At 39.7% G+C, this 13,100-nt stretch overlaps 1 protein-coding gene across 2 annotated transcripts in view; it reads right to left on the reverse strand.

The window, feature by feature from the left end:
• LOC145266544 (protein XRP2-like) overlaps positions 1 to 12,642 on the reverse strand; it is a 79,735-nt gene extending 67,093 nt beyond the window's left edge. The window contains exon 1 of one of the 2 annotated variants that reach the window (XM_080122317.1): positions 1,230 to 1,648. In XM_080122317.1, the coding sequence (XP_079978443.1) occupies positions 1,230 to 1,309 (80 nt within the window). In that variant the 5' untranslated portion in view covers positions 1,310 to 1,648. Of the gene's footprint in view, positions 1 to 1,229; positions 1,649 to 12,423 lie in introns of those variants that run through there. The other variant, XM_080122316.1, reaches the window with a different exon arrangement.
• Positions 12,643 to 13,100: the final 458 nt, after the last annotated feature.

Genomic DNA, 13,100 nt, shown 5'->3' on the forward strand with positions numbered 1-13,100 from the left:
ACAAAAAAAAAAAAAAAAAAAAAAAAAAAACTAATTAAAAATATCGCGGTATTAAAAGTGCATACACATCGAATAAGCTCCTGATTTTGACAGGACATGTAAGTACGTAATGTTTGCACCTGAAATGTGTTGGTTGAAAAAAAAAAAAAAATCACTAATGTAAACAAGCACACATTTATTTGCTGTTTATTTGTTTTTTTGTTTTTTTTTTTTTTTTTTTTTTTTTACCCCTTTTCGGTGTGCTGCAAAATATCTAAAATAAACAAGACTATTTTTGTCGGCTAATCTCCCCACCTGGGCAACGCTGGATAAATAAAGATAGTAAATTTTTAATCTATCAATTGTTGACGTATTTTTAATTTAAAAATATTTTTTTTTTAATTAAAATTTTTTTTTTTTTTAATTATTTTTTAAAACTTATTAAACATTATATATATTTAAAGCAATCGAATATTTAAAAATCAATTTGCAATTTATTTTAATTTAGGTCCGATCAGGATAATTTAAGATCGAATAATAACAATTTTTTTTATGGAAGCCCAATCGTGCCAATACTAAATATCACAAAATCTAGTTGCTGCTTGCATGCACAATAATGCGAATAAATTTATTAGAGAAATATTTCATTTTTATCAAAATGCAAATAATAAAAAAGACTATTGCCATGCTATTTATATCGTTATAAAATTATTAGGAAACAAAAACTAAATTTTGTCGCAACAAGGTTGTCAACAAAATAACATTATTTTAAAATATTAAATGCTTATATTTGCTTATAATAATATAAACAAAATACGGTGCTAGTGCACTTATTGATCCGCGGTATTTTTTAAATTGTATTTCCAAGTTTAAAGTTTATTATTATTATTATTATTATTATTATTCAATTGTAAGGTTAAAGTATAGAATAGGTACAAAACACCCTCCCCATGTTAAGAATGGCTTTTTAAATAATAACGTTATTATTTCAGCACGGATCAATAAGTGCATTAGTACCCTAAATACATTATTAAATATAAAATATGTGTAGTTTTGCAATTAACGACAAGCCTGTTATAATAAATAATAACTATAAAGATGAAGCGATTATATCAGGAATGTGCTCCCATAACAACAAAATGCGGGGTTTTGTGTTACATTATGTTTTTGTTTCAGAATGAATTAAAAAAATAAATAAATAAAAAAGAAAGAAAAAAAAAAAAAAAGAAAGAAAGGAAGAATTGACTTACCAAGAGAATTTTGGAGCATCTTCGGAGGATTTGTTATCCGTGTAAAGTGTCCTCCGAAATTTGGGACACAAGCAACCCATCGTGTCCCCTTCTCTCTCCTCGGGGGCGTAAAACCCGCGTTTTTATTTAAATCTAATTTTTTCTTTATAAATATATATAAATACCCAAATCCAGTCGCCAATGGTGACACTAATACAAAACAAAGCTTAAAAAAATAATACTAATAATAATAATCTCACGATGTCCGTTTCTACGGATCTGAGTTCAAAATGATAAATAAATTTCTTGGAGGATCTTTGGGGGTGGTAGAATCAATCATATGTATATGTTTATAATTATAACAGTCGAGACCAAATAAGGTTAAAAAAAAAAACAAAAAAAAAAAAACAAATCAGTCAGACAGCGCGCCCGGGGATTTTCGTCTCTTTCTTTCTGTTTCGGCGTGCAAACCTGGTTGAAAAGGGGCGCGTGTATAATAGATTCGCCCTCGCTCAGCGACCAACTAGCCTGCCACATCCTACCATAACAACATAATGGTACAACCAATTAACTTCCATTTGTATAAGGGCAAGATACGCCTTCTATTCGTATAAGGGCAACAATATACTACTTCCATTTGTATAAGGGCAGCAAGATATGAACTGCTATTTGTATAAGGGCAATTTTTACGTTCACTTCCTTTTCCTATTTACTTGCCTCCCCACGAGGGCAGAGTTGGACACAAGGTTGGTTTTTTAATGTAGAAAAATTCAGCTCCCTAAAAATAAAATTGACTCAATCTAGAAGGATTTCTCCTTCACTGATCGAGGTCAGAAGAGGCGAAGTGTAGTATCAGAACAGATGGTATTTATTTGCTCCCCCACCGAGCAAATTAGGCACAAGGCCGATTTTTAATGTGAGGAGTGAAGGGAGGGGGAAGGGAAAAAGGGGACCAGCTCCCGAGAGGTGGGAAATGGGAGCTGGTCAATGGTCAGGCATGTGGGGTTGCCCCCACATCTGGTCCTTGCTAGTCATAGCTTGCAGCATCTGCCGGAACAGATGGTATTTATTTACTCCCCCACTGAGCAAATTAGGCACAAGGCCGTTTTTAATGTGAGGTAAAAACCAGCTCCCCTAAAAGTAGGCAAAAAGGGGGCACTCTGGTTACCAAAAATAATAATTGTCCCAGTATAGAGGGTTTCCCCTCCATTGACTGGTACAAATTATCTTAAGTGCAGTATCTGCCGGAACAGATGGTATTTATTTGCTCCCCCACCGAGCAAATTAGGCACAAGGCCGATTTTTAATGTGAGGAGTGAAGGGAGGGGGAAGGGGAAAAGGGGACCAGCTCCCGAGAGGTGGGAAATGGGAGCTGGTTAAAGGTCAGACATGTGGGGTTGCCCCCACATCTGGTCTTTGCTAGTCATAGCTAGTCATAGCTTGCAGTATCTGCCGGAACAGATGGTATTTATTTGCTCCCCCACTGAGCAAATTAGGCACAAGGCCGTTTTTAATGTGAGGTAAAAACCAGCTCCCCTAAAAGTAGGCAAAAAGGGGGCACTCTGGTTACCAAAAATAATAATTGTCCCAGTATAGAGGGTTTCCCCTCCATTGACTGGTACAAATTATCTTAAGTGCAGCATCTGCCGGAACAGATGGTGTTTATTTGCTCCCCCACCGAGCAAATTAGGCACAAGGCCGATTTTTAATGTGAGGAGTGAAGGGAGGGGCAAGGGAAAAAGGGGACCAGCTCCCGAGAGGTGGGAAATGGGAGCTGGTTAATGGTCAGGCATGTGGGGTTGCCCCCACATCTGGTCTTTGCTAGTCATAGCTAGTCATAGCTTGCAGCATCTGTCGGAACAGATACTACACTTTGATCTTAATCAAAAAATCCACTTCATGTTGTTCAAAAGGTTTGTCAGTCATTTCTGTCAGGGCGGAGAAACGATATGCTTTTCAGAGAATAGACCAACGACATTGCTTACGTCATAAGCAAGGTGAATGGGTGCCCCCCCCTCCCAAGACAAAATATGACCGTGTTTTCGATTATCCTCAATTTCCACACTTTTTTTTTTATTATTTTACTTTCCCTGTTCTGACAGTTCTGCTTCATAATGAATGCCCTGGAAAAGTCCCTTTTGATTAATGTATATCGCAAACGAACTTAGCTGTTTTTCAGAATAAGACCAGTCCCTTAACGCTCCGGGGTCATGGGAGCGGGCATTATTTTTATGCAGCGTGTCTTGGGTAAGAATAACCTGGCGGCGCCCATCCCTCTCCAAGCTTTGAGCACATACAGCACTTGGTATTACCAAATGGTCGGTCCTGGATATGACCTTAAACTATATCCAGTGGTGAGGCCCCAGCTTGTGGGCTTTGGGGAGTGTGGAGCCACCCTTTAATTACCATTGCTCCCAGGTCCACTCTAACCCGGAGTGGTAGTACCTGTTAGGGTCCCAACTATGGATTAAATAGAAACCGACTTGAAAACAACAAATATATTCTATTAAAAAATCTTTCTCCAAAATCTTTGGATTCGGCAGTAAATAACCTGAAAAGGGTTGATATGCCGTAAAACAAAAACAACCAACCAACCAACCAACCAACCAAATGGTCACCCATTTTAGTATTGGCCAGGCTCAACGTCGCTTAACTTCAGTGATCTAACGGAAACTGGTGTATCAACGTGATTTTTCTGTGTATGATTCAGAATAACAAAATATTTTAAAACTAGTAAACATTAATTAGAAAGGACTTTTCCAGGGTATTCATCGTGACGCAGAATGGTCCGCACAAAACGGAAGTAAAAATAATATGCGGAACTTGGGGATAACCCTGTTATTATAATAATTTTTCTCACTTTATAGGGCATTTTTACCATAAGAAAAACAAGACAAAAAAGAAGTGAAAAAAATATACAAATAAATATTACCAAAGGCAAGATAAGTTACTCTTTTACCGATCTGGATAAATTTTTGTGCTTTAACTTCTTTTAAAGTGTTTATTTATTTTGAAACAAAAGTAGTGTCAAGTCTGTTGAGTTAGAGTGAAAAAAAAAATGACAGTTTTGTTACGGCAGTTCATATCTTGCTGTCCTTATACAAATGGAAGTCGTATCTTGACAATCACTCAAAAATCGGAAATTAAACAAAATACTAGTAGAAACCCATCCAATAAATATTATCATGCAAACATGTAATGTTCTACCTCTCAACACACGCCACCATACACAACTGGCTCTCAATATACTGCACCAGACACAACTGGCTCTCAATACACGGCACCAGACACAATTAGCTCTCAATACATGACACCAGACACAGCTGGCTCTCAATATAGTGCACCAGACACAACTGGCTCCCAATATACTGCACCAGACACAGCTGGCTCTCAATATACTGCATCAGACACAACTGGCTCCCAATATACTGCATCAGACACAACTGGCTCTCAATATACTGCCCAGACACAACTGGCTCTCAATATACTGCACCAGACACAACTGGCTCTCAATATAGTGCACCATACACAACTGGCTCTCAATATATGGTACTAGAAACAGCTGCCAATCCAGCCAGCTCATTTTGACAGCAGAGTGTGTGCTTTACTATGGGCAAACGAGTGGTTCGAGATGGTTGCTCAAGCAATGCACAGAAATGCTCAAACAGCACATTTAGTTACAACTTTAATGTTAAGTTATATGGCATAATTCATGTTGACACGCCGGTTCCTGTTAGATCACCAAAGTTAAGCAACATTGAGCCTGGTCAGTATTAAAATGGGTGACCATTTGGGAATTCCACGTGCTGCACGTGCTCTCCACTTATCTCTGCATTGTTTCCAGTCGTCTAGCACTTCTCCTTGCCACTGGCCTCAAGCAGTGCTGATTCAGGAGAGGTGTGGTTGTGGATTGCGCAACCCTTGCCTTGCATGCGCAGCCAGCCTTACAAGGGATATCCATTGTCTCCTGAGACTGAATGGAGGAATTAAATGTGAAAGTAAGAATACATCATGGAACGGTACTGACTCTGTTATATTTAATTTGTGTCTTAGAAGAATTGTCCAAAAAGTTCTATACATTTCGTCCAGAAAAAATGCTGTGTGTTGATGATTTACAAGGTGCTTTCAATAAGTTTCCAGACTTTTTTTTTTTCGTATGGGTACCTTTATTGATCGTCCGCATTAAACTCTAATCCCCGTCAAAGTAATCTCCTCTGGCTACAATACACTTGTTATACCGTTCCAACAAGTTCTCAAAGGCCCCCACGGCAGTCATCTTGTGTGAGCATGTCAGTGCCCCTCATGACAGCCTCTTTCATCTTAATTGTCTTATAATGACAGCCTCTGAGGTTTTCCTTGAGTCTAGAGAATAAACAAAAGTCACAGGGAGCAAGGGCTGGACTATAAGGAGGGCGAGGAACTGTTTTGATGCCCATCTTGGTCAAATAGTCTATGATCTTCTCTGAGCACCCTTGGGACAAACTTTACACAAATCTTCTGTATCTTCAGTTCCTTGCAAATACAGTTCAGTTCCCACACTGACATCAAACTGTTCACTTATTGTCTCTATAGACACACGACAGTCCTTTTCTATAAAATTCTTTATTTGGCCAATCAACTCTGGTGTTCTGACTTCCTTACTCTTCTTATACCTCTCATCATCCCTCATAGACTCTCTGCCGTCCTTGAATCTCTTATACCACCTAAAAACTAATGCTCGATTCATGCAAGATGGTCCAAAAGCAGCCTGAAGCCTTCCATACGTTTTTGTAGGATTTTTTTCCAAGTTTAAAACAGAATTTTATTGCATATCGTCCTTCTAAAGTGTCCTCACGTCCAGATTGCATTTTTGAAATTCACCAGCTGTGACAATCAGAATTTAGTAGGGTGTATTCCAATTCCTGCTGTAGCTGTTCATTTGAACCTGAAATACTAAAAATTCGTCAGTCATCTCATGAGATGTATAGCAATAACATACTGAATTTTCAATAGGCTACGACAATTTTAAATGCCTGTAGAAAAAAAGTCTGGAACCTTATTGAAGGCACCTCGTAGTACTCATCTGTGAAACAATGGATGTTAGCGTCCTTCCGTCTAGGTAGACAATGGAGAATCATGCCTGAAGTTGTTATGTTGAGTGGTACAGCTGTGACTGAGCAGACCGATACAGGAGCATCAGAATCTGTTGCATTTTCTCCGTCAGGCTCTGTCGATGCTGCTGCTGATGCTGTCTTTTTGCACCTGCCTCTCTTCTACCCCCACTGTTCATTTCTTCTCAGCTCGCTCAACCGGACACACTTCTTGACTTTGACCTTCTTGGAATCACGGTTCGCTGCATAGGATTCAAGGTCAACAGGGTTGATGTTGCCGGATTTTAATTCCCCTTTGCACACATCCTTAACATCTGGGATGTGGTCAACCGGTTGGTCTGCTGCTGGCTGAGAGCTCGTCGTACAGGATGTCTTTTGGGATTCAACCCTGCTGCATGCGAACGACGTGCCCTAGCCAGCACAGATGTCTCTGGGAGAGAAGGACAAACACTTGGAAGATTTGTTTTGGCAAGAACGTCTTTGTTTGGAACGCGGTCCTGCCACGTAATGCCTAAGATCTTTCTTAGATTGCGCAGATGGAAGGCGTTTAGGCTGTGCTCTTGACGCATGTAGAGAGTCCATGTCTCACTGAAGTAGAGTAAGATGCTGAGGACGCAGGCTTGATATATCCTCATCTTTGTGTTTATGGCTTACTTGTAAAGTTAAAAACTTGGAGGAATGTTATGGAGAGTAAAAGTTAACGTGAATTACATCTAAACCAAACTGATGATCATCGTTCCTATTTACAATGCCTCCCCACAGGACAGAGTTAGACACCAGGGTCGTTTTTTAATGTGGAGAAAAGGAACAAAAATAAAAATTGTCTCAGTCGTGAAGGATTTCTCCTTCACTGACAGAGAACAAGAAATTGAAGTGCATCATCTGAAGACCAGATATTACACTTTGATCTTGTCCTGAAGGCCAGGGTATTTATTTTCTCCCCCACCGAGCAAATTAGGCAAAATTTTTAATGTGAGGAGTGAAGGGGAAATGGTGACCAACTCCCCGGGGAGTAGGGGAGCTGGATAGTGACAATTGGCATGAAGGGTTGCCCCTACATTGACTAAGGTCTTATATGTGGGGTTGCCCCAACATATGGTCTTTGCTTGCAGTATGTATTTGTTTCCCCACTGAGCAAATTAGGCACAAGGCCGTTTTTTAATGTGAAGAGAGAGGGAGGGGGAGGGAAAAGGGGACCAGCTCCCGATTGGTGGAAAATGGGAGCTGGATAGTGACAATTGGTATGAAAGTATTTATTTGCTCGCCCACCGAGCAAATATGGCACAAGGCCGATTTTTAATGTGAGGAGTGAAGGGAGGGGGAAGGGAAAAAGGGGGACCAGCTCCCGAGAGGTGGGAAATGGGAGCTGGTTAAAGGTCAGGTATGTGGGGTTGCCCCCACATCTGGTCTTTGCTTGCAGCATCTGCCGGAACAGATACTACACTTTGATCCCGGCCTGAATGCCAAGTAGGTTTGGAAAGTTTTTCTTTTCAGTTTTTTTAATTTTTTTTTTTTTTTTTTTACATGGAGGTCATCACTTATCAAGGCCCAGAAGCCACTCGGGGATAAGGGTTATTGCGTGTACAGTAATCAATGGGATAGTATCGTAGTAATTGTTAGTATTGGAGATTTGATAAAGTGTCTTACTTAAGGGGGCGATTCATCAGGAATTTGTTTATGTTGGACTTGACAGAGTTCCATAGGCATGCATTTCTAAGAAAAAAGCTTTGTTCATGGAATCTACGTTTTGATTTAGGCACAGATAAAAAGTGAGGAAATTTGTGGAAGTCGGGAGCAATTCAATTTTTTATGGTACCTTATCTAAATTGGTTAATGTAGTGTCAAAATATATTCAGTTATAGTTTATTCATATTATTGGATTCATCGGACTACTGTTCTTATCTTGAGTCTGATTTTTAAAGCGTTTTAATCAATGTAACCTCTGACCTTCTTCAGGTGTATCTTGTCAAACTTGGGAATGTTTCTGTCAAACTCGGGAATTTGGACTGAATTTTGAGCGGAACCCTTTATTTACTTTACGGGGGGGGGGGGGAGTCGTTTTGTCAGCCATGACTGGATAGAAGTCCTAAGTAATTTGCAATTTTATTTTTGTAAAAAAAAAGAAAAATACAATTGCTAATTACTTAGGACAGAAGTGCATGCCTGTGGAACTCTGTTCCGTTTGCCTGTTTCCCACCTGACTACAACCTGGATTTCTTCAAGTCCAACATAAACAAATTCCTGATGAATCGCCTCCTTAAGTAAGACACTTTATCAACTCTCCAATACTAACGTTCTGTACACACAGTAACCCTTATCCTCGAGTGGCTTCCGGGCCTTGATAAGTGGTGACTACCTTGTAAAAGAAAAAAAAAAAAAGTCATGGCTGATGAAACAATTGCTGCACATATATTTAACACAAATGGATGGTAATGAATAGAGAATCCACAAGAATGGAAATAGCTGGAAATGTCTTTTCAATTAAATCATATACCCAGTCCACCAGCAAAATTGAACCCCTTCACTTAACTGAAATCCCTAAAATCTCCAGCTACGGTATAGTTGGAAATGTCTTTTCAATAATTAAATCATTTCTCTCAGCTAGGTTCATAAGAGTAGTGGTTGATGGGCAAAAATCAGAAGCTCACAGTATTAATGCTGGAGTTCCTCAGTGGTCTATCTTGGGCCTAACTTTCTTCTTGATCTACATCAATGAGCTCCCAAATCACATCCTTACATCATTCATAAACATTTATGCTGACGACACTACCATCTATGGCAACACTTCAAAGGCCATAAATGACCAAGTTCACTCTGATTCTCTTTCCTCTGATCTTGAGCATGTGGTGCAATGGAGAAAGAGGTGGCTGGTTATTTTTAATGCATCTAAAACCAAGGTTCTATCTTTACATCATCAACACTCTGATCCCATCTAGCATCAATCGAAATCTATAGCTCTCATCTTAGGGAGGCTCCATGTTTTGGTAAGCTTCTGGGTCTGACCTTTACTCCCGATCTAAGATGGAACACGTACATCAAATCTGTTGCCCAGGCTGCTGGAAAAATGGTGGGATCATTCTACCGCTCCAGTAGATATCTCACTGCTGATGCAATTCTCTACCTGTGTAAGAGCCAAGTACATCCAAGGATGGAGTACTGTTGCCACATTTTGGCAAGAGCTGCTAGAAGCAGTTTATTCTGCCTCGAAATGGTTCAAAATAGACTTCATAGCTTAGTGGAGGGATGCTCTTTTCTCTTCCCTGCGACCTCTTTCTCCCAGAAGAGATGTTGCGAACCTGTCTCTGCTTTATGGTTATTTTCATGGCAAGTGCTCGTCTGAGCTCCAATCTATGGTCCCTCCTTGCCAAACTTTCATTAAAAACACTCGTCTACCTGAAACCGCTATCAATAATTTCCCCCACTTTTTATCTGTGCCTAAACCTAAACGTAGATTCCATGAACAAAGTTTCTTTCTTAGAACTGCACGCCTGTGGAATTGTCTTCCGTTTCCCTGCTTTCCGGCTGACTACAATATGGTCGTCTTCAAGTCCAATGTAAACAAGTTCTTGATGAGTCGGCTCCTTAAGTAATCCAATTTACCAAATTTTCACTATCAACGATTGATACGATATTGTTCCATTGACTACTGTACACTCTGTAACCCTTATCCTCGAGTGGCCTCCAGGCCTTGATAAGTAGCGACTCCTTCGTAAAAAAAAAAAAAAAACAATTCTAAAACATTAGCAGAATCGTTAGAAAATTACATCCAGACTATAGTGGAATGGGGCCGCAAATAGATCGTAACATTTAATGCTAGTAAGACTAAGCTGCTCTACGTCAACAATTACAAGATCCATCTTGAACCGCCGATATCCGTGACAAATAACACCCTACCTGAGAATTCTTCCTTCAAACTTCTTGACCTAATATTGGCGAGCAATATGAACTGGACCAAATATATTGAGGACATTGCAAAGGTTGCTGCAAAGGACGTGGATTCCCTCTATCGAGCTAGAAGACCTCTGATAGTATCCTGTACCTCTACAAGGCCACCATTCGCCCATGCATGGAGTATTGTTGCCACATCTGGGCTGGTGCATCTACCTCTTGTGTAGGGTCTAAAAAAGAGTTTTCAATCTAATATCCCACTTTGTCAACTAAGCTCCAACCCCTGTACCATCACCGCAATGTTGCATCTCTGTGCCTGTTTTACAAATATTTTAATGTAATGTGTTCTGATGAACTCGTTGCACTTGATGTACATATCCCTGACAAATTTTGCCTAACAAAATCTTGACGTACATATCCCTTACAAACCCTTGACGTACATATCCCCAACAAACCCACTTAACAAAATCTCACCCCTTTTCTGTTGAGGTCTCTAAATGCCAAAATTCTTTCTACTCTAATAGTTTCTTCCCTCGAACAGCTAGACTTTGGAATTCCCTTCCTGTTACCTCCTTCCCTGACTGTACTCATATGCAGAAGTTTAAATGTAACGTAAACCAACATCTTGTTAATCTTTTGTAGGTGTGATGCCAAAATTGTAGTCCCTTGTTAGGGATGAATGTGATGAAAAAAAAAATGTTCCTCAATTTTTAACAAACGCGCTGTTAGTTTTTAGCTAATACGAATCTATAAAAGATACTTTTTTTTATGAATTGGAAGAAATAAAAAAAAAATTTTTTATCTGCACAGGTTAGGGTTTTTGGTTGGGTTAGATACATGTTTGTAATTGTATTTATTGCATTTCCATGTTTTTCCTATTTATAATTTTCTCGAAACAGTTTAATGCTTCACAATCGGATGCGTCTCACAAGCGATGGAATACTGCTGCCATATCTGGGCAGAAGCTGCTAAAAACAGCCTATCCTGCCTTGACAGAGTACAAAATAGACTTTGTGGCTTAGTGGGGGATGTCCTTTTCTCTACCCTGCAACCTCTCTCCCACAGAAGAGACGTTGCAAGCCTATCCTTGTTTTATCATTATTTCCATGGCAGGTGCTCATCTGAACTTCAATCTCTGGTCCCCCCTCGCCAGTCTTTCATGAAAAACACCCGTCTAGCTGAATCCACTGTGAAAAATTTCCCCCACTCTTTATCTGTGCCTAAATCAAAACGTGGATTCGATGAACAAAGCTTCTTTCTTAAAACTGCACGCCTGTGGAACTCTGTTCTGTCTGCCTGCTTCCCACCTGACTACAACTTGGATGTCTTCAAGTCCAACGTTAGCAAATTCCTAATGAACCGCCCTCTTAAGTAAACACTTCATTAAATCTCCACACTAACGTACTGTACTTGCAATAACCCTTATCCCTGAGTGGCTTCCGGGCCTTGATAAGTGGTGACCACCGTGTAAAAAAAAAAAAAGCGGCCAAGCATACTTGAAAATCTTTGTAGAAACTATGGGTCGGTAAATGCAGAAGTATCAATGTTTTTCTAAAACTGGCTCTTCCTCAAAATCCCCTCCCCCTGCAAACTGGACCCTAAAAAGGGACCCCCTAAAAGTTATTTCGTGTCTTAATCAACTTGGCTAGTCTCACCTCTGATGTACATATCCCCGACAAACCGGTCCTGGATATGACCCTTAACTATATCCGATGGTGAGGCCCCAGCTTGCGGGCTTTGGGAGTGTAGAGCCACCCTTCAATTGCCACTGCTCCCAGATCCACTCTGATTCGGAGTGGTAGTACCTGTTAGGGTCCCAACTATGGATTGAATAGAAACCGACTTGAAAACAACAAATATATTCTATTAAAAAATCTTTCTTCAAAATCACTGGATTCGGCATTAAATAACCTGAAAAGGGTTGATATGCTGTAAAACAAAAACAACCAACCAACCAACCAACCTGACAAACCCGCTTAGCAACAAACTCACACCCCTTCACTGTTGAGGTCCCTAAGTGCCAGAAAGCAAGGTTCTTCCCTCAAACAGCTAGACTTTGGAATTCCCTTCCTTCTACCTGTTTCTTGTACTGTACTGATATGCAAAAGTTTAAATGTAATGTAAACTAACATCTTGTTCTTAGTTATGGAACAAATTGTAGCCCTTTACGTCTAAGTGGCGATGTACTTTGCTAGAGGTGAACGTGAATAAAAAAAAAAAAACTTGGCTCCTCTCACCTCTGAGTAATTTGTCGTTTCTTTTTCTTCTTCCTCTCACCGTAAGTTAAAGTTTTCATCCTGTGCTCGTGAGAAGCCTCCATTTTTGTAACGTTATTGTATCTTGTTCATTTCACAATATATCTATCCACCAATCTCCCCTACGAGGGTTAGATATAACACTAGGTTGAGCCTCAATATGGAGCATGCCATGAGCACTGCAAGAAAGAAATATATATATATATATATATATATATACTTGAAAATGATGATGTCATAAAGGATTAATGGTATCTTTTGCCATCTTTAAAAAAAAATAATGATCATTGTGACAACTTTCGTTTTGCAAGTGAAAGGAGGGAGAGGGGAGAAAGGAGAGAGGGGGGGGTAATAGATAGATAGAGTGAGAGAGAAAGAGAGAGAGAGGGAGGGAGAGAGTTTATTATGACATCACAAGAGATTCTTATAAATATTTGTGTATGATAACTGCTGGTGGTGGTGGTGGTTGTTGTTATTGTTGTTGAGGAGGAGGAGGAGGAGGAGGAGGAGGATTCATTCATTCATTACGGATGAGTCAGATGATGATTATTATTTTTTTTTTACAAAGGAGTTACCACTTATCAAGGCCCAAAGGCCACTCAAGGATAAGGGTTAATGAATGCAAGGCATAGTTTAGTAATTGTTAATGGTGTAGATTG

The sequence above is a fragment of the Euprymna scolopes genome, chromosome 41 (genome assembly GCF_053919585.1).
Source record: "Euprymna scolopes isolate OS-2025 chromosome 41, ASM5391958v1, whole genome shotgun sequence".
Lineage (NCBI taxonomy): Eukaryota > Metazoa > Mollusca > Cephalopoda > Sepiida > Sepiolidae > Euprymna > Euprymna scolopes.